The 22987-nt window shown below is 37.3% G+C and overlaps 1 protein-coding gene across 7 annotated transcripts in view; it reads left to right on the forward strand.

Annotated features, from left to right (window-relative positions):
- CEP63 (centrosomal protein 63) overlaps positions 1 to 22987 on the forward strand; it is a 63794-nt gene that overhangs the window by 12869 nt on the left and 27938 nt on the right. For 6 of the 7 annotated variants that reach the window (XM_027583689.2, XM_027583687.2, XM_027583686.2 and 3 more), the window contains exons 4-6: positions 6080 to 6175; positions 7024 to 7146; positions 11306 to 11419. In XM_027583689.2, coding sequence (XP_027439490.1) covers positions 6080 to 6175; positions 7024 to 7146; positions 11306 to 11419 — 333 coding nt within the window. The remainder of the gene's footprint in view (positions 1 to 6079; positions 6176 to 7023; positions 7147 to 11305; positions 11420 to 22987) is intronic. The other variant, XM_027583688.2, reaches the window with a different exon arrangement.

A 22987-nucleotide genomic window follows, 5' to 3' on the forward strand; every position in this document is an offset into this window, starting at 1 on the left:
CTGTATGTATATATAGATATCTAAGTTGTTTATTTTGTTAGAAACCCATTAAAGAAATTCCCATATGTGCGATTATGAGACTATTTAGTCACTCTGGGACTGTTTAAACTTATTCCTGTAACTTAGTTTTGATGTCAAGGTCATTACTGCCATTACTTAATACCTTACAAAGAAATTAAAGGGATTGAATGGATAGGTTCCATGGTAAGGATGTGAAGATTACAATTTTGGCCTGGGGACATAAAAGAAATTTAGAATTGTAGCTGTCTGGTCAATTTACTGCTTCATTGATTGGGTTGCTGAAAGTTGATTAAGTTTCTAGAAGTAAAGTGCTTTTACCAAACACTAGTAATGGGAATCTATCCCACAGAGTTCTTCTGTGAAATTGTGTTGGTATTAACACGTTCATAATCTACTTTGATATAAGAGTTAGAAAATAGAGCTTTCAGTTTTTGTCATTCTTATTTGTTTGAAAGTTACAGGCCTAGAAGCAGCTCTATGGTATGAACCAGTGCCACTCAAATGACAGTCCGTGGTGAGATGGAAAGCTTTCAGCAGAATGTAAATCAGTATATTGCATCCTAGAAAGTTTTGCTACATAAAAAATGCCAGCTGCACGGAACAGTGTGTTTGGTGAGGTCATTGCTTCACATTCTGCCTCAAGCTCCTTATATTGTGCTAGATTGCTGTAGCTCCAGCCTGTGTGCTGATCATGCTTGCAGGAGTACCAGCATAAACCAGCTCCAGCCTGTGTGCCGATCATGCTTGCAGGAGTACTAGCATAAACAATTCATTTTGTAATTGAATGCTTTTAGTGTTTTCTGATTACATTGTTGGGCTTGGGTTGGTTTTAATGGCCATTTCTGCTGGTGATAACTTGTAATGCCATGCAGAGCAGGTTGACCTGATGAAATGAGTAAGGAATTTGGAGTCCTGGCTCTGCCTCTTTTCTGCTGACTGGCCTTGGACAAATAGTCTAACTTCTCTGAGCCTGTTTCATCATGTGTAAAATTGGGATATAATGTCTATGTCCCAGGGTTGTTATGAAGAGTGAGTTACTATTTAAGATAGCTCTTTGAAAATTCAATTGTGTCTCAAACGATCTGTTATTTCAGCTCTTTCTTCTATCACCCATACAGTTTCAAACCTTGGCTCCCATTTCTCTGCCCAATGCCATTCTTCACTCTCAACATTTAACCTCTTTTTTTCTCCTTTTTATCCTTAAGAAATTTCAGTATTGGTGAGTGCCCATTATGAACCGGACCTTGGTACAGAAATAAAATTAAGCAATCTTATCTTTACATTTAATATTTATGCTTGCCATGTGTAGTAAGTAAAAAGAAAAATGATTCTCTAAGGCTGGTAAGAAAAAATAGTAATCACCTGCCCACCCCTCCGAAGCTGGGATTCTGGCTTCTCTGAAGCGGTCATTTTAATGCCTTTAATTCTTTCTTTTGGTATTTTCCCCATGTTTCTAAGTGGCATTCAATACTGATTTTTCTTAATTTTCAGTTTTAGTTATTTATCTAATGACTTGCTACTATGAGAGATAAGAGTTTTGCTCTTTTACATACAATTTCCATCCCCTTGTCCTGTCAGGATTATAGGTCTTAATTTTTGGTTAGATCAATATTTAGTATTTACATTATTAAGACGGTAAATATTATTCATATTGAGTCAGATAGTATAATGATAAACTTATACAATTTTTTGTTTTCTTGGGAATTAATAATTATCTCATTTTCATTTGCTTTTTTTTTAAAGATTTTATTTAATGAAAGAGAGAGAGAGCATGAGGGGGGGAGGGTCAGAGGGAGAAGCAGACTCCCTGCTGAGCAGGGAGCCTGAGGCAGGACTCGATCCTGAGACTCCAGGATCAGGACCTGAGCCAAAGGCAGTTGCTTAACCAACTGAGCCACCCAGGCACCCTCAGTTGCTTTTTAAAAATGTACCTACCACTGATTCTTCCCAAACTCTCTGACACAAGTGTAAGTCTTCTCTGTATCTTCAGATATATCAGGTAATCTATCCATTTCTTCTTCTATTTTTTCTCTTTTGTGGAGCTTGCCATTCTCAAGGATAAACTATTCTCTAGGTTAGCTGGATAGCTGTCATTTTGGCAACTCCCTTCACTATTATTCTGGAGTTTTCTATGCTTTTCTCCTTTTTGTCTCTTTGTATTCTGTCATCTTTATTTATTTCTCCATTTTTGATAGAACATACTTTTGAGATCTTATATGTATAAAATATCATTATTCTCTTTTTACATCTGATTGAAAGTTTGATTGGCTGTAGAATTCTGCTTTCAAAGTAAATTTTACTCAGTATGTTTTTAGTTAAATATGAATCTTTCAGACTTTAACATCTGGTAAGGACAGACTAGTTATTTTGGACCAGCCCACCCACTGAGACCAACTAGGTAAGCTAAATTAAAAAAAAAAAGTCTGCTTGAAGTAGAGTGTTAAACAAGCTAGTGAAGAATTTACCAGGCCAGGATCTCTGCTGGCTAGAGATTGAGGGAGGAGCCCGGGGCTTGGGGCAGTTATTAGCTGAAACTAGAGAAGGTAGCTCAGAGGATAGAGGCTAAATGAGGTTTTTGATAACTTCAGAGTGCTAAGAGAATAAAAGATTTGGTGTCCCAGGCGGCTCTGAACCCCTCCTTACTTTGGATTGGGACCTCGAAAGGCAGCACCCTATGAGGAAGGATGGGCTGGATATAGAACAGGCCCTCTTGAAATTGCCACTCAGCCACAGACATTTGAATTTCTGAAATCAGCATAAGGTGATCTTAAAGTGCCACTGTCCCTAGGCATCTCCAAAGTACTAAGGCTTCCAGGAACCTGGAAAAAGCAAGCTTAAATCTTCTCCAAAGGGAGGGAAAAAACACCATTCTGGGGCTTAAATTATTTCTTCAAATAATTTTGCAAATACAATGCTTGATACCCACTCAGAAAGTAACCCCTGACACAGAAGGACAAACAACAAAAATGCAAAAAGGCAGAAGCAACAGAAGATAGAAACAGACCCATGGCAAATCTAGATACTGGCATTACCATGCTCTGACTTTGCAATAGCTATGTTCACTGTGGTCAAGGGGATAAAAGATAAGATTGAGCGCTTAAAGAAAGAGTGGAAAACCATAAAAAAAAGTGAAATGAATGGAAATTATAATATTGAAAAGTAAAGTAACTGAAATTAAGGCCTTAAAGATTAAAATATAATTAATGAACTTGAAAATAGGTCAGAAGAAAATGTTTAGAATAAAACACGGACAAATGATGGAAAATCCAGGGGAAAGATAAGAGAAAGAAATTGCAGTGAGAAGGTTTAATATGAGTGTTTTTGAAAAACCCTGAAGGAGAAAAAGGTGCGAATGGGCAGAAGCAATATTTGAAGATAAATTAAGATTTTGCCAAAAGTGAAGAAGGCTATGTATTTAAGGAGTCTGAGAATCTCAAGCAAGATAAATAAAAAGAAATATTTACCTAGGTTGAAAGCTAAAAACAAAGAGGAAGTCTGAAAAACAATCAAGGAAAAAAAAGATTAACAAGAAAAAAAGACACATCTACAAACAGCTCCAAATAGCTGACTTGTCTGCTAAAACAGTGAAAGCCAGAAGACAATAGAATGATCCTTACAAAGAAATGACTTTCCCCCCCCTGCCAAACCAAAAATCTATACCCAGAGTAAAGATAAAATAAAGACATTTTCAGATCAGTAAAAATTCAGAGAGTTTGTCATTGACAGACCCACACCAAGGAAATACTAAATATTCTTCAGGCAGAAGGAAAATGATCTCAAATGGAAGGTCAAGAGATAAAGGAAGAAATGAAAGGCAACAGTAAATACTTGGGTAAATCTAAGTGAATGTTGACTGTATATAACAACAGTAGCTTTTCAGCTTAACATATGTAGAATTATAATGGCATTTAAGTCTGGCTGGGGGATAAATGGAATTAAAGTATTTCTGTAGTCCTTGGGTTGCCTGGGAATGGGTAAAATGACTAATTAACATTACATTTGTTAAGTTGCAAACCCATGTTTTAATCTCGAGAGAACTGTTAAAAGTATCATTGATATATTAGTGGAGTATATATTTTACAATCCAGGAGAAAAATGAAATGATAAGAAGTTATCATTTCCAAAGAAGGCAAGAAAAGTGAGAAAAATGGATCATATAGCTTATTAAGTACACACTGCACTTAATAAGATGAGAGATTTAAATCCAGATGGAGGTTTCTCCTGCTATCTGAAAGGTTGCCTTACACCACTTTGCTTTTACGAAAGACTTATCGGTACTTGTTTTTGCTAGCTGAAAGAAATATGAAGAAGATTTTTACTTTTATGAAACGATCATTGCTTCTTTGCTGTAGCCATTTTGACTTGCAAAAGGTTTCATAGGAACACTCTACTTTCAGATAATGGGGGGCACCTTGTAGGTCTATTAAGTGTAATTGCATACAATGGCCTAATTAAAAGATGAAAACTGTCCAGTTGGGTAAAAATAATTAAACTCAATTATTTGGTGTTTATAAAGATACAGCAAAATTGAATTGTTCTTATAAGAATTTTTTTTTTAGAAGTCTTTTTTCTTTTTTTAAAAGATTTTATTTATGTATTTGACAGAGACACAGTGAGAGAGGGAACATAAGCAAGGGGAGTGGGAGAGGGAGAAGCAGTCTTCCCGCTGAGTAGGGAGCCCGATGCGGGGCTAGATCACAGGACCCTGGGATGACCTGAGCCGAAGGCAGATGCTTAATGACTGAGCCACCCAGGCGCCACTTCTGTTTTGTTTGGTTGTTGTTGTTTTTTAATTGAAGTAAAACATATATTAGTTTCAGGTGTACAATGTAATGACTCAGCTTTTGTATTTATTGTGAAGTGATCACCACAGTAAGTCTAGTTACCATCTGTCACCATGTGTACTTACAAAACTTTTGTGTGTGTGATCAGAACTTCTATTGCCCCAAAGATTTAGATGCCTCTATTTTCTCCTTTATTGATATTACTTATTAGAATATGAGTGCTAAGGTATTTGGTGATTGATAGTTTTTATTTTATTTTAAAACATACAATATTATATTAGTTTCAGGTATACAACATAGTGATTTGTTATTTATATACATTACAAAATGCTCACCGTAAGTATAGTTACCATCTGTCACTATAGAAAGTTATTATAGTATTATTGACTATGTTCTCCATGTTGTACTTTTTATCCTTGAGAGTTATTTATTTTATAATTGAAAGTTTGTAGCTCTTAATTCCCTTCATCTATTTTGCCCATCCCCCTGCCTTCCTCACTTCTGGCAACTACCAGTTCTCTGTGTTTATGAATCTGTTTCCATTTTGTTTTGTTTGTTTTGTTTTTTAGATTCCACCTGTAGGTGAATGATGAGAAGTTTTAAGACCTGTTTCTCATTTATTTTGTTTTTGAAATTGCCATTCTGTATTGTGATTATTACCTAGTGTTCCCCATTCTCCCTCTCCCTCCTCACTTATTAATAGATGAAATTCTAACCAGTTATGGAGAGACGTAGAGAAAGACTAATGGATATTGATGGAGGTGAGGGCTGGTCATGAACCAGCTGTGGCTGGTATCAAACCATTGAAAAATGGGTTAGGATAACGTCCTTATTCTGGTTGGTGGAACTGATTTCTCTGAAGTGAGGTAAATGGTTAAGCAGTTTCAAGTCTCTTGCTGTCTTTCCATCTGACATTACTATTCTGTACTTTAATTTCTATAATTTTTTTCTTGAAGCCTCACTGATTTTTTGTTCAATATCTTAGTTTCCAAGGTTGTTATAATGTTGTATATCTTAATTTTTTTATGAGTTTTTTTAATAAAAAATGTTGGGGAGAATAAATCCAACAGAGCAAGTTTTCATCTAAACCTAGAAATTTTAGAAAGGTTATTAAATAATTAGATGTTTGACTTCCTAAGAAGTGTGGGGTATTACGATATACGGTTGAGAACTTGTTTTTATGGAAAGGTACAAAGGTTATTTCCTATTTTTATGTTTCAGAGATATTGTTTCAATGCCAATAATGAAAAATACTACCATCTTTTTGCTTCTAGGTTGTAATGTTGCATCAACAGGTAGAAGAACATGAAAAAGTCAAACAAGAGATGGCCATGGACTATAAGCAGGAGTTAAAGAAACTACATGAAGAAGTGAGATTTTAATTCTGTTATGTGTTGTATAATTCTGTCTCTTTAACCATTAGAATTTTGTTAATGTGCCCATTTCTACTTGATAAAGTGGGAAGTATATAATCCATGGGAGATACAGGGGTAGAAATCTATTTCTCTGTTCTTTAAATTCAGGCAAGAGAGACTTGTTGAATTATATATTTGGTACTATCCAAACAGGGATTCTAAAATGTGTTTCTCAGTTGAGTACCTGAAAGAAATAAAGCTGTTTTTGTATAATACTATGAAATATTGATACCAGGTAACCTATATTAAATATTTTAATTTTGAATTAAATCAGTTACTAGATTTTAAATAATAGAGAATCCAATATATTCAGAAGCATTTTGGGACAAATAAGAAAAGTAAGAATTCTAGCAACTCAATATTATTCTTCAGATTGGGAAAAAAAATGCATTTTTTTTTTTTTTTTTTTACTTTGTTCCAAAATACTCCTCTCCCGCTTATTGAATGTCAGTGTTCCACAGGAGAATGGCTCAAGAACCACAGAGGAGAGGAGTTTTTATTTGCTGCTTTTATCATGGGTTAGTTTATGGGATCCTTAAGTGCAAGGCCACTGTAATAAAAATTAAAGTTTTGTTTAAAGAGTATCTTTCCCTCAGTTTTCTTTGTTCGGTGCAATGTCTTTCTCTTCTAGTGTTTATTTTTTATATACAGGTTTGAATTGTTTTAATTTGCAAATCTAACACGCTCAGTCTATTTTCAATAGTACTGTTCAGCACTGCTCTTGCTTTCATGATACCAATATGTTCCACCACCACTGTTTACAAATTCTTAAATTTTAAGTCTAGAAATAACTGTGTCTACAGTTAGGCAGACTGAAGAGAAGCTATGAAAAACTACAGAAAAAGCATGTAAGGGACTTCAGAGGAAATGCCAAAAATCACAAGGAAGATCGGTCTGAAATTGAGCGGTTAACTGGAAAAATAGAGGTATGTTCATAATAATTTCTTCCTAGTGGTTGTCAGCCTTACTGCAGGAAGGTGCTGTTTCTAGTAGTACTAGTTCTGAAATCGATTTTCTGCCATCTCCAGGACTGCCCTGGAGCTATTTCAGAGGTACATCCTGTCATCACCTGGTCGCCTGGGGTTGATGGGGTTACTAGTTCTCAGTAGTTCTCAGTAGGGCAGTACCACCCTTTGAGGGCATTTGGAAATGTATGGAGACATTGCTTTGGTTGTTCAAATGACTGGGAGTGAAACTGGTGTTGAGGGGACAGGAACCGGGGACACTAAACATGCCCAGGACCATTCCACACAGGGAGAATTATTGTACCCAGAATGCCAATATTGAGAAATACTGACCACCAGTTCCTAGCAGTCCTCCCTGGGCAGTGTTCTCGTCTTATTTATCACCTAACAGGGTTGGGGCTTAGTAAATGTTGAAAGTACATGGCTTTTTGTACAGAGTACTGGGCATCTCAGGTTGTTTAGCCTCAGTTCCCATTCAGATGTAATAAGCCATTTACTCCCCTCTTTGCTGACTTTGTTTTTATTAAGGCTGAGTAACTCTGGTTATTGTGTATGTTGATTCCCACACGACTTACCAGAGGTGGCGAGTTAACACTGCCCAAGGTGGATGAAGCAACAGTGCAGGGCTGTCACTCTTTTCCCTTGCATCTGCCACTGCCCTCCTCTGTCCATGCCATTGGTTCTCCAGGGTACCTAAGACTCCCCAGGGTCCTCTTTAGGCTGTCAGAGATTCTGCTCCAGTAGTATGACATGGGACCTAGGAATATGCATTTTATCCACTTCCCCTGGCTGATTGCAATTTGAGAAACATCGTTCAACATCTCTCTATGATTGCTTACAATTTGTCAGGGCGACCTTTCACCCACAAAAATGCCATTATTACAACTTAGCATTGTAATTTCTGTATTTAATGTTCTTTTACATCTTACTGTTTTGATCCATCTGAAGAGCTTAGACTCGGAGGGCTATGCTACTGCTTTCTCTCCAGCCATCTTCTGTGACATCTGTGCTTTTTTCTCCCAAACCCCGCATCTTCCTCTTACCGCTCATTATCATTCTCTTTTATTTCTACCTCAAAACCTCATCTTTGATTTTCATGTCATCAGCCTGTACCCCCAGCCAGTATACATACAACCAAAGTAGCCATCTTCTGATCCCCGAGTTACTTCCTGGCCCAGAGGTTTCAGCTCCCAGGGCATTGTCACTCTCTCCAGTGTTATACTTGTCATAATTCTTGAGGATTTCAGTATCCACAGGGATGATGCTTATAATACCCTGCTCTTTGAATTCCTAGGTGTTCTTTCCTCCATGGACATCTTGATCTCCTCCTTGTCTCATCTACCCATTCCCACTGCCATTCCTTGGGTGTCGTCATTACCAAACTTACAACTTTCCTGGAATCACATTTTTAATCATCTCATTCTTTAACTACCATCCTTCTCTTTTTAGCTCATTCCCTTTAGTCTCAATAATCTCTTGACTGTCAATAATCACTTGACCCCATCCCCAAGTGGTTGAATTCTGACACCTTTTCACTGCTGGAGAGCTACCTCATGTCCTCATGCATCAGTCCTTACACAGCTTAAATTCCATGGTTACATTCCTTACATTCCCCTTCAACTCTTGTGTCCCTTTCTTCCTTCATCATATTTGCTTGGCAAAACCATAACTCTAGTTAAATCCAGCTTTCTGCCCGCTCTCTACTTGCCATGTTTAACAGAACATGGCTGGAGAAAAACATAGTCATGCTGATTGGCCTCATTTTAAATTCATGGTCACTTACCTCAAAGAGTTCCTCATGCTTCCTAGAATCATACTACATTTCCCCTCACTTTGCTACTTTCCATAATGACTGTTTTATACTTTCTCTTTTCTCAAACTTTCAACACTTTCCCCCACATTCTCACCATTGGGTGATGATCTTGCTTTCCATTTCATTGAGAAAATGGAAGCAATAAAGAAGAGAATTTTCACAGACTTCCAACACTGGGTCTGCCCAACTATGTGCATCTCTGTCCATATACTCTGCCTTCCTGCTGGTGGAACTGTCCATACTCTCCCCAGCCCCTACCCAAGACATGGCTCCAGCCATTCTTCTCTTTTCTGCTTCCTCCCTTCCTCCCTACTGGATGTTTTCCACCACCATCCAGATTTCTTCCCTCTTAAATATCCTCTCTTGACCTTTCTCTTCCTCTGGATGCTGCCCCATTTTTTTCCCCTTCATTTTATAACTAAACTGCTTTAGGCATCTATACCTGTCTCCAGTTTCTTTTTGTCCATTTTCTTGCATCCACTCAATAAAGGTTTTGCCCCGTCACTCTCTGGAAGCTATTTACATGTAGGTCACCAATGAGTTCCACCTTAAAACACTTTATTGATTTGACTTAGAGATGACTTAGAGAACAACCACGCTTTCCTGGGCTTTCTCCTACCTTGTTAGCTATTCCTTCTCAATCTCTTTTGCTCCCCAACCTTTTAACATTGGAGTACCCTGGGGGTTGTATCATTGGACCTCTTCTTTTTTTGTATCTATGCTCAATCCCTTAGTGATATCATTCAGTCTCATAGGTTTTAGCACTGTATATATGTCGATAATTCCCACATTCATATATCCAGTCTTGATTTGTCCTTTTTGCTATACAATAATTTCCAACTGCCTGTTTCAGCTGTTTCACAGCTCCACCTTGATGTCTAAACCCGTGTCAAACTTGACATGTCCAAAGTAAACTTCCTGGTTTCCTCTTCCCCATCTCCCAACACCATTCCTGTTTAATGGCAACCCCATTCCTCAACTTTTCAAGCTGAAAGCCTTAGCGTGACCCTCGACTTCTCTTTTCTCCACACAGCAGCTGGAATGATTCTCTTGTAAGTCAAAGCATGTTCTCTCCTTTACAAAAACCTTTCAGTACCTTCTCTTAAAAGCCAAAGTTATCCTGATGACCTACATAGTCTCACTCCTTGTTAACTGACCTTTCTTTACCTGCTTTTCCCTTTACTCCATTTGAGCCACACCAGCCTCCTTGCTTACCCTTAAATGTACCAGGATGCTTCCACTTCAAGGCTTTGTACTTCCCTTTTCCTTCCCAGAATAGTATAATTTCATCCCCATTTCCTTGGGAGTTTACTTAAATGCCACCCCTTTTTAAAATTGCAACCCCCATCTCTGTGCACTCCATGCTCCATTTTCTCCAAAACAGGTATGATCATCTAATGTATTATACAATGAATGTGTTGCCTATTGCCCATTGAGTTGGGCTTGACTTTTTGTTTTGTTAACTATGGTAGCCTCACCACTTAGAACAGTTCCTGGCATTTTTGGAGAATGAATGAGTGAGTGACTTTCAGAAAGCTGGTTAACAGTGATTATCCCAAACTAGTTTGAGACTGCTGGAGTTGAGGATCCTGGAGGACTGCGATAGAAATCCCTTTGATTTGCCCCATTGTCATAAATATTGGGCTCATTTTCTTATCAACTGGAAGTGATCCATCATTAATTTTGACTGTTTGGCTTTGGGTTACAAATATGTTAGAATTTAGTACAGATACCTCCTTGTAATTCAAGTCTTTGCAGTTCTTCTGTTGAGATAGTAAAAATTTGGATATCAAAGGGTATTATATTATCTGAATCTATTTCATTCCTGAATTTCAGATACTAGAAGTAAGAATTGGGCTACCCAAGGACTCATCTGAAAATTTATTTGATCTGTTCAATTTCTGGGTTTGGATATCAAGAATTTGGATAGTGGGATCTCCCCATAATCATATTTTGAGATTTTAGTTCTCTTAAGATCAGTTTTCTGAAAAATCACTAACAATGATAACAACCTTTAGGTGGCAGCAAATCTATGAAAATAATCACGAACCTAGGGTTTAGCATCTGTGTTTCATACTCTTCACTATTAGTGTGTTAAATTTAGGAAGACAGATATCCAGAGGCACAGTATGTCAGGAATTTAGTATTGCTCTACAATTCTGTCAGCTAAGTGAGTAATGGGGCTCCTGCTGGGGAGAAAGGTGCGTGTGTACCCAGGGAGGAGGGGAAAAAATTAAAAGTGAATCTGGGAAGCAGGGACTGCAAGGGTAAGCACTTACAAGTTAAGTACCTTAATTGCCTCTTCAGGAATTTCGTCAGAAATCACTGGACTGGGAGAAGCAACGCTTGATTTATCAGCAACAGGTGTCTTCTCTGGAGGCACAGAGGAAGGCTTTGGCTGAACAATCAGAGATAATTCAGGTTGGTTTAAGCCATTTTAAAATAATGAGAGGTGGAGAAGTCTTGATGGCATTGGCACTAGCTTAATGTAGTCCCCGTTTGCTCACTCATGTCCACACTCATGTCCACACATGTCTTCGTGCCACATGCTCTTTTGCTTGCTCGCTCCTCTCTCATGCTCTCTCTTGCCCTCTCTGTCTTGCTCACTCCACCCTCACACTCATGTCACTCTCCTGGTCTTGGTCTTCCCTTTTTCTGCCCTTCTGTCCCTCCCCTACTCTCTCTTTCTACCTCGGTTCTTTCTTTGTCTCCCTTTCCATTTCTTTGGGTCTCTGGCTTACTAGTCTGGCTGTTTCTGGCTTTTGCCTTGGCTCCACTTCTGTGTCTTGCTCCATTTCTAGTAACTGGGGTACCTTGGCCCAGATGCCTCAGCCAGGGAGCTTCAGCCCGGCTACCTGTTGGCCTACAGCTACCAAGAGATTCACATTGCATTGATAAGCGTACTGACTAAAAGCAGTATCTTTGTGGTAACAGAAACACTTTTTAGAACTCTAGTTAAAGAATGGGAGAAGATATTTGCAAATGACACTACAGATAAAGGGCTGGTATCCAAGATCTATAAAGAACTTCTCAAACTCAATACCCAAAAAACAAATAATTCAAAAAATGGGCATAAGACATAACAGACACTTCTCGAAGAAGACATTCAAATGGCTAACAGACACATGAAAAAATGTTCATCATCATCAGCCATCAGGGAAATTCAAATCAAAACCACATTGAGATACCACCTTACACCAGTTAGAATGGCAAAAATGGACAGGGAAAGAAACAACAAATGTTGGAGAGGTTGTGGAGAAAGGGGAACCCTCTTAAACTGTTGGTGGGAATGCAAGTTGGTACAGCCACTCTGGAAAACAGTGTGGAGGTGCCTCAGAAAATTAAAAACAGAGCTACCCTATGACCCAGCAATTGCACTCCTGGGTATTTACCCCAAAGACACAGATGTAGTGAAAAGAAGGGCCATATGCACCCCAATGTTCATAGCAGCAATGTCCGCAATAGCCAAACTGTGGAAAGAGCCGAGATGCCCTTCAACAGATGAATGGATAAAGAAGATGTGGTCCATATATACAATGGAATATTACTCAGCCTTCAGAAAGGATGAATACCCAACTTGTACATCAACATGGATGGGACTGGAGGAGATTATGCTAAGTGAAATAAGTCAAGCAGAGAAAGTCAATTATCATATGGTTTCACTTATTTGTGGCACATAAGGAATAGCATGGAGGACATTAGGAGAAGGAAGGGCAAGAGGAAGGGGGGGCGGAAATCTGAGTGAGAGATGAACCAAGAGAGACTGTGGACTCTGAAAAACAATCTGAGGGTTTTAGAGGGGTGGGGGGTGTGGTGATGGGTTAGCCCAGTGATGGGTATTAAAGAGGGCACGTACTGCATGGAGCACTGGGTGTTATACGAAAACAATGAATCGTGGATCACTACATCAAAAACTAATGATGTATTGTATGGTGACTAACATAACATAATAAAATTTAAAAAAAATCTTTTTTTAAATGAAGAACTAGTGACTTAAGCAGAACCAAAAAATATCTAATTTAGGGATATTTCTTCTTAGAACATACTATGTTTGCTTTTTCCATTAAAAACCAAGAACATAAAAGGAAATGAACACAGGGGAATAAATATTTGTGACCATCTATTCTGTGCTAGACACAGTCTCAGTGCTTCTTCCAGATTTCAGTTATCTAGAATATGTGGTTCTGTGTTGTCTGTTTAATATCATGATAATCTGTCAAGGTTAGTAGTTATCTCAGTTTTCTAGAATGAGGGAATTACTCGATAAGTTGAAAGAGCTGAAGGGAAGCTCTAAAAATTAAAAAAGAAAAAACCAATCTGTATTATTTGCTGCTTTAACTCTCAGTAATGTTTTGGCTTGTAATCATTCTCCTGAAATATCAGCTGGCCAGTAAAGTACCGTGAATGGCTCTGCTGTGAGTGACTCCACTCAGGATTGCAGGGGGGCCCACAGTGACTTCAAGGAAGAAAATTATTTACTAGGCTGCAGCAAGCTATGCAGTCAGAGTGGGCCAATAAAATCCTGGATGTCTAGACCACAGTTTTTTTTCATCTGAATGCTAAAGCACTGTGCAAACATAAATAGCTATAAGATATTGTTATACTCTAATTGTAGCCTTCAGATTGGGGAAAAAAGAAAATCAAGTCCTACTTTTTAGTTTTCAATTACTCATCTGTGGAGTGTGCTTATTATTGATGCAAATCCTTTTTTCAAATTACTATTGTGATTACTTTGCATGATTAAACTTCATTGCTAGTAAAAGTGAGATTTTTGTTTACCATAATTCAGCTAGGCCAGAATAAGAAGCCTTTAAAAAGCCAACATTTGTTTTCCCTACTAAGGGTATTTGAATTGTTCTCCTGATAGTTTGTTTAAAACTACTCTCCCTGCTTAACTCAAAAAATATTACTGATACTATATTTCTCTTTCCCCCTAAGCAAACTAAACAAAACTAAATCTTTCTGTGATTCAGTATGTGGCAGTGCTGTATGATCATCATTTAAAAAAACTAACTTTTAAATAAATTTCTGGATAGCTGTTACCCAGCATTAATAGTTACCATCATTTTGCTAGGGCTTTTTTTTTTTTTTTATTGTGGTAGAAAACACATTAAAATTTACCATCTTAACCATTTTAAAGAGTATATTAATGTTAACTCTGTGCATGTTGTTGTGTAACCGAGCTCTAGAACTTGTTCTACTTGCAAAGCTAAAGACTGTACCAAACAAACTCATTTTGCCAGTCTTGTTTCATCCTTCCCCACTTTTTACCTTTGGCTGGAATATTACAAAGCAAATCACAGAAATTGTCATGTTTCCCAACAGATAAGGACTTCAAAAAATTGTAACAGAATAAATAATTTATTAACATAATTTAATATTCAGTCTGTTCAGACTTCCCCAGTTGTTCTAAAATTATGTCTTTGTACAGTTGAATGTTCAAATTGGAATCCAGTCAAGGTTGACATGTTATATTTTGGTGATCTGTGAGTCACCACTGAACAGTCAAGGGAGAAAATCTGGGAGATTGGATAAATGGGGATCAACATCCACACTTCCCCCAGTTTTTAAAAACTTGATAGCAACTTTTTTCTTATGTATTTTTTAACATCTGCAAGTGGACTTCACAATAACTTCTCAGTCTTTGAGTCCTTGTTTGTTCAAGTTCTTTTCATCAGCTATTAAAGTTATAGAATACATGTTCATTTTAGAAAAATGAGAAAATGTCAGTGAGACAGGAATTAAATAAAATCACCCATAATTCCATAGTTTAGAGATCTATCATGATTAACATTTTGGTGTAAATTTCTTCCAACTTTTTCTATGCTTCTATGTAGTGTACATTGTAGTCATGTACATTTACTAGAAAAACACTCGTGTGTTTGGGGGGGAATATGTTCGGTTTCTAGATTCAACATATAGGTGAAGTCATACAGTATTTGTCTTTCTCTGTCTGACCTATTTCACTAAGTATAATGCCTTCTAGGTCCATCCATGTTGTCACAAGTGGCAAGATTTCATTATTTTTTTTATGACAGAGTAATAGTCCATTATAATCGAATACAAACACACACTGGCACCCATACACACATCTTCTTTATCCATTTATCTATTAATGGACACTTGGGTTGTTTCTATATTTTGGCTATTTTAAGCAATGAGGCAGTGAACACAGGGGTGTGGATATCTCTTTGAGTTGGTATTTTTGTTTTCTTCAGATAAATACCCAGAAGTGGGATTACTGCATCATATGATAGTTCTATTTTTAATTTTTTGAGGAGCCTCCAGACTGTTTTCTATAGTGGCTGCACCAATTTACAACCCCACCAACATTGTATAAGATCTCCCTTTTCTCCACATCCTCACCAATACTTTTGCTATTTTGTCTTTTTGATACTGGCCATTTTGACTGGTATGAGGTGGTATGTCATTGTGGTTCTGATTTGCATCTCCCTGATGAGTGATGCTGAGCATCTTTTCATGTGTCTGTTGGCCATCTGTATGTCTTTGGAAAAATGTTCATGTCTTCTGCCCATTTTTAAATCAGGTTTGGTTTTTTTAATATTAATTTGTGTACGTTCTTTATATGTTTTGGATTTTAACCCCTTATCAGATGTATGACTTGCAGGAATCTTTTCCCATTCAGTAGATTGCCTTTTTGTTTTGTTTACAGTTTCTTTTATCATGCAAAACCTTTTCAGTTTGATATAATTCTGTTTGTTTATTTTAACTTTTGTTGCCCTTCCCACAGGATACTGGTCCAAAAAAATACTGCTATGACTGATGTCAAAGAGCTTACTGCCTGTGTTTTCTTCTAGGAGTCTTATGGTTTCAGTTCTTATGTTCAAGTCATCAATCCATTTTGAATTTTGTATATAGTGTAAGGTAGTGACCTAATACTCTTTTGCATGTAGCTGTCTAGTTTTCCCATCATTTATTGAAGAGACTCTTTTTCCCCATTGTTTATTCTTGTCTCTTTGTTATAGATTAATTGATGATATAAGTGTGGGCTTATTTCTGGTCTCCATTCTAGTCCATTAATATATGTGTCTGTTTTCATACCAGTACCACACTGTGTTAATTACTATAGCTTTGTGGTATAGTTTTTTTTTTTTTTAAGATTTTATTTATTTATTTGAGAGAGAGAGAATGAGAGAGAGCATGAGAGGGAAGAGGGTCAGAGGGAGAAGCAGACTCCCCGCTGAGCAGGGAGCCCGATGTGGGACTCGATCCCGGGACTCCAGGATCATGACCTGAGTCGAAGGCAGTCGCTTAACCAACTGAGCCACCCAGGCGCCTGCTTTGTGGTATAGTTTGAAATTAGGGGGCACGATACCTCCAGCTTTGTTCCTTCTCAGTATTGCTTTGGCAACTTGGGATCTTTTGTACTTCCATTCAAACATTAGGATTCTTTGTTATAGTTCTATGGAAAATGCCACTGATATTTTGATGGGGATTGCACTGAATTTGTAGATTGCTTTGGGTAGTATAGGCATTTTAACTATTAATTCTTCCAGTTCATAAGCATGGAATATCTATTTATTTGTGTTGTCTTCAATTTCTTTCGTCAATATCTTATGGTTTTCAGTGGACAAATCTTTCACCTCCTTGGTTAAATTTATTCCTAGGTGTTTTATTCTTTTTGATGTAAATGTAATTGCAATTATTTTGTAATTGCAATTTTCTGATAGCTCATTATTAGTGTACAGAAATACACTAATATGTTAGTATGTTAATTTTGTATCCTGCTGCTTTACTGAATTCATTTATTAGTTCTAACAGTTTTTTCTGTAGTCTTAGGGCTTTCTATATGGTATGCCATCTGCAAATTTTGATGGTTTTACTTTTTCCTTTCCAATATTGATACCCTTTTCTTTCTTTTTATTGCCTAATTGCTGTGGCCAGGACTTCCAATACTTGTTGAATAAAACTGGTGAGCGTGGGCATCCTTGTCTTATTCCTGATCTTGAGGAAAAGCTATCAGCTTGTTGAGTATGAAGTTAGCTGTGGATTTGTCATTTGTGGCCTTTATTATGTTGAAGTATATTCCCTCTATATCCACTTTGTTAAGAGTTTTTATCATGATGGATGATGAATTGTCAGATGTTTTTTCTGCAAGTATGGAGATGATCATATGATTTTTATCTTTCATTTTGTGGTGTATCACATTGATTGATTTGCAGGTGTTGAACCATACTTATATTCCTGGAATAAATCCTACTTGATCATGATCCTTTTAATGTATTGTTGAATTCAGTTTGCTAATATTCTTTTGAGGATTTTTCACATCTGTGTTCATCAGGGATATTAGCTTATAATTTTCTTTTTTGTGGTGTCTTTGGTTTTGATATTGGGGTAATGCTGGCCTCATGAGTTTGGAAGCTTTCCTTACTCTTCTGTATTTTAGAATAATTTGAGAAGGATAGGTACTAACTTTTTTTTTTTTTTAAGATTTTATTTATTTATTTGACAGAGAGATAGAGAGCACAAGTAGGCAGAGCGGCAGGCAGAGGGAGAGGGAGAAGCAGTCTCCGCTGAGCAGGAAGCCCGACATGGGGCTTGATCCCAGGACTCTGGGATTGTGACCTGAGCTGAAGGCAGATGCTTAACCGAGTGAGCTAACCAGGCACCTTCCTCCCATTTTTTAAAGATTTTATTTATTTGAGAGAGAGCATGAGCGGGGACAAGGACAGAGGGAGATGGAGAGGGACAAGCAGACTCCCTGCTGTGTGCAGAGCCTGACTTGGGGCTTGATCCCAGGACCCCAGGATCACAACCTGAGCCAAAGTCAGATGCTTAACTGACTGAGCCACCCAGGCGCCCCGGTACTAACTCTTCTTTAAATGTTTTATAGAATTCACCTGTAAAGCTGTCTTTTGTATTTTGGGAGTTTTAAAATTACTGATTCAGTTTCATTACTTTGTATTTTGGGAGTTTTAAAATTTTTGTATTTTTGTATTTTGTATTTTGGGAGTTTTAAAATTACTGATTCAGTTTCATTACTTGTTATTGGTTGATTCAGATTTTCTGTTTCTGTGTGATTTAATCTTGGAAAGGTGTGTGTTTCTAGGAATTTATCCATTAAAGGTTTTCCAGTTTGTTGGCATATAATTATTTGTGGTAGCCTTTTATGATCCTTTGTATTTCTGTGGTGTCAGTTGTAACTTCTCTTGTTTCTTCTCTCTTTTTTTTCTTATCTATCTGGCTAGAGATTTATCAGTTTTCTTCATCCTTTCAAAAGGACCAGTTTTTAGTTTCATTTTTTAATTTTTTTCTATTTTTGTAAGTCTCTGTTTTATTTATTTATTTATTTATTTATTTATTTATTTATTTATTTATTTATTATCTGTTCCTTCTACTAACTTTAGGCTTTGTTCTTCTTTTCGTATTTCCTTTATGTGTAAAGTTAGATTGTTCATTTGAGATTTTTCTTGTTTCTTGATGTAGGCCTCTGTCTTTATGAGCTTCCCTCTTAGAACTACTTTTGTGGCATTGTGTTTCCATTTTCATTTGTCTCAGGGTATTTTTTTCCTTTTTGATTTTTTTTGTTGACCTCTTGGTTGTTTGTAACATGTTGTTTAGTCTCCATGTGTTTGTGTTTTTTCCAGTTTTCTTCTTGTAATCAATTTCTCTTTTCATATTGTTGTGGTCAGAAAAGATGCTTGATATGATTTCAGTCTTGCTGAATTTATTGTGGTTTGTTTTGTGGCCTAACGTGATCTGTCGCGAAGAATGTTCCATGTGCACTTGAGAAGAGTGTGTATTTTGCAGTTTTTGGATGACATGTTTTGTTTATATCTGTTAAATCCATCTGGTCTAATGTGTCATTTAAGGCCAGTGTTTCCTTATTGATTTTCTGTCTGGATGATCTATTCATTGATGTAAATAGGGTGTTCAAGTCCACTACTATTAAATATATTACTGTCAATTTCTCTCTTTATGCCATTTAATATTTTCTTATTATTTAGATGCACTAAGCACTTTATAATACAATATTTTATTTGAGTTTCATGATTAAAATTTTCCTTTTTAAATATGACAAATCAACCAATGTGTAGTCATAATGATTGCATAGAAGTCCAGTCCATAAATGTACCATAATTTATGTATTGAATCCCTTATTATAGAACATTTAGTTTTTGACTTTTTTACTCTTGCAAATAGTGCTTGGGTGAATGTCTTTATATAAACATCTAGGAGTATGTGTCCATTTATATTCTTAGGAAATGGCCCTAGAAGTGAAATTGCTGTACCAGTGTAGTTGAACATTCTTAAAGATTTTAATATATATTGCAAAGTACTCTCCAAAGTTATGTTGATCCAGACTTTCACCAGCAGTATTTGGGATTGTCCATTTCCTCACACTTTGCCAATATTGGGCACTATTATTTTTTTTAATTTCCCCTACTTTTAGGCTTGTCTTTGTTGATCTGATAGGTGAAAAATATGGTTATAATTATTTGTTTTAATGTGCATTTCTTTAATTATGAATTAGGTTGTGTCATTTTTTTCATCTACTTGCAGACATTTTAATTTTTTATAAATTGTGTCTTTTACTCACTTTTTTTCTAGGATATTTATATTTTACTTTTGAAATAGCTCTTCCTACATTAACTATATTATTAACCCTTTGCTGTTTTGTTGCAATTCTAGGTGTTTCCTAGTTTACCTTAATTTTTGCCTAATAGTTTTAATGGAAACACAATTGTTTTATAAACAATTATTTAGAATTACTTAATTCTCTTAATTAATTTTTGCCTAATAGTTTTAATGGAAATACAATTGTTTTATAAACAATTATTTAGAATTGCTTAATTCTCTTAATTTTTTCTGTAGGGTTTCTATCTTTGATATCATACTATAAAGCTTTACCTAAGCCAAGATTTTTTCTGCTTTATAATTTCTTTTTTATATATTTGATCTGAAAATTATTATTATATGGTATTTGATAGGCTAAACGTGTTTTTTTCCTGAATGGTTATCCACATAATTTATTGACTGTTAGATTTTGAGAACTTGACAGAGCGATTCTAAAATTTTTATGAAAGAATAAATGAATGGTACTAAGCAGCATTTTCTAAAAGAGTTAGGGTGATGTTCTATCAAATATTAAAATGTATTATATTAAAAAGTACAGTTGTTAAACAATGTGACATTATTAGATGCAATGATAGAATGATGGTTATATATGCATAGAAAAGGATTGGTTTAGTCACTAAAACATAAGGTTATTTCTGTTTAGAAGGCAAGGAATCACCTGCTACTTTCCCCGTTGCTCGTATACAAGTGTTGAAAGGAGATATTAAGGGAATTCTTAGAGAACATTAAAACATTAAAAAAATTAAAATATTAAGCCAGCACAGAGTATAAAATATTTAGCTGATAAATGTGACGTGAGAAAAATAGAGGTTGCATTAAATATGTATGTTTTCCTTTTGAAATATTTAGATGAGCTATATATCATTCAAGTTTTAAATCCACTTTTCAATTACATAAATATATAAGTATAAACAGTATTTTTAAAGCATCCTTTCCATGTTACAACGTATGAAGAAAAGATGATCCTAACTCAAGTGTTAATCTGTTGTCTTGGTAGAATTATCAGAGTTAATTGAACTGGCTCAGACCTGCTGTTTCAGGTTTATGGCGACATAGACAGGACAGTGTTAAGAGGGTGTCACTGGGAGCCAGTGTCTTAATGGGCTCTTCAGGCTGCTGCCTGGTGGAAATGTTTTAAGGCTGTGACCCGCACTGACTCGTTTGGAGTTGACACTGAAGGGGAGGTTGGTAAAGACGGATCCTGCCAGGGTCGTAGCTTCATTCTGGGATCCTTTGGAAAATAAAAAGTCTTTGTTGCTTCATATCACATTGTTCTCAGGAATCTCGCTATCTGGGAAAGCCATCTGCTTGAAGCGCCAGGATTAGGGACTGTAAAGCCAGAGAAGGTTTTGACCGCAACCCCAACCCCTAGCCCTTTCCCTACTCTCACACTTCTGTTGCCCACCTCGGCTTTTATTCCCATCTCCCTGACATAAATTGCCTTTTAAATTATTTCTTTACTTTTAATACCTCTGCTGTGAGTTGTGTTGTTGAGATAATTCCACCCATTCCAACAGAATAGTTAAGAGGAAGTTCTGCAGAGAGGCAGGAGGAAGTATAGAGGGAGAGATGTATGCGGATGTGTTCATATCGACATTTTAATGATAACTGTTAATGTGTGTGTGTCTCTTTGGCAGTATTATAGTAATACTTTTAAGTGTTTCAATGGAAACATACCTCCTTGCTAATATTTGAATAGTATAAATTGGATAATTCTTTTAGAAGCAGTATACATTGTGTACTCTTTTTACTTTATGTCTCAGTTTTAATTGAACATTAAGAGACTGCAGTATTATAATTGTAACTCTGCCAATATCTTTATCTAGAGGCCTGTTGCCATTTTTGTCTTTTATGGAATTTTTGTCGCCAAGAAAGGCAGGATTACATTTTTTTTCTTTCAGATGGAGTTGGTGTAGTGTATTCTTGGTTATCAAAATACTCATAGTTTGAGGATTTTGAAATGGTAAATATTAATGGTGTGTAAAAAAGCATGATACATAACTGTATGATCTTAATTACATTAAAATGCTTACTTGTGCAGATACACACGTGGGACCTAAAAGTCAAACTTGTAAACTGCTTGTGATTATGGATGACTTTGCTCTTTGCTTCTTGTGTTTTTCAGTTTCCTCTTATGCACGTTAACTTTTAAAAAATAAATTTTTTAAAACCTAAGAAAAAATAAGAGGAAGTTCTGGTTTCGAGTTCAAAAAATTAATGGCAGTGGTTATTGCAAAAGAAAAGGGGGGGTTCAAAAATATATTAGCCTTAAGATACATCTAATGCCAGATATTTAAGAGAAATAATTGTTACTTTATAAGTAGTTTATAGGATTGTTTCTGTAAGTCTTGGAAGAAGTATTCTTGAAATATTCTGGTGTAGTTCTGTTCAATAGAAATAAAATGAGAGTTATATGTAAAAAATTTCTAGCAGTCACATTTAAAAGGTAAAAGAGGTATGGGGGGGCGGAGCAAGATGGCGGAGGAGTAGGAGACCTAGATTTCGTCTGGTCCCAGGAATTCAGCTGAATAGGGATCAAACCATTCTGAACACCTACGAACTCAACAGGAGATCGAAGAGGAGAGTAGCAACAACTCTCTGAACAGAGAAGCGACCACTTACTGGAAGGTAGGACATGCGGAGAAGTGAATCCGAGGCGATATTCGGGGCGATAGATGGCGGGGGAGGGGGCCTCCGCAGGCCGCTTCTGGCAAGTGAGAGAGCAGTGGAGCACAAAATCGGACCTTTTGGAAGTTGGCTCCGCTGAGGGACGTCGCTGCAGTGGCTAAGCAGGGGGTGGAATCCTCCCGGGACAGGGTGGTCTCAGGACCCTTGGGGTCACAGAAAGACCCGGGGTGCCTGAGTGCGGCAGAGCTTCCAGGTATCGGAGCGGGGAAGCCGGCAGCAGAGACAGAGCCGAGGCGCGGGCTCTCAGCTCGGGATTGCTATAAACTGTGATCCACGGCCCAGTCGGGCCACTGCTCCTCCAGCAGGGACCCAACAAGCGGCAGAGCCGGGGAGACTCCCCTTCCTCCCCCGGGAGGAGCGGCCCGGGAACGCACTGCAGGGGTCTGCTGGGTTTGGAGACTCGACACGGGGTCGGGTGCCAGAGATAGAAACGCTCGGTCACAGGCCGGGTGAGCACGGAGTGCGGCCGGAGACCAGGGAGACGGGAGTGACTGCTTTTCTCTGGGGGCGCACTGAGGAGCGGGGCCCCGAGTTCTCGGCTCCTCCGGGTGGAGATGGGGAGGCCACCATTTTCGCCCTGGTCCTCCAAAGCTGTACCGAGAGCTTGCAGGGAACAAAAGCTCCTGAGAGCAAACCCGAGCAGCTTGCTTAGCCCAGACCGACAGGGGCGGGGCAATTCAGCCTCTGGCAAAGACATTTGGA

Source organism: Zalophus californianus, chromosome 1 (genome assembly GCF_009762305.2).
Source record: "Zalophus californianus isolate mZalCal1 chromosome 1, mZalCal1.pri.v2, whole genome shotgun sequence".
In the NCBI taxonomy this organism is placed as follows: domain Eukaryota; kingdom Metazoa; phylum Chordata; class Mammalia; order Carnivora; family Otariidae; genus Zalophus; species Zalophus californianus.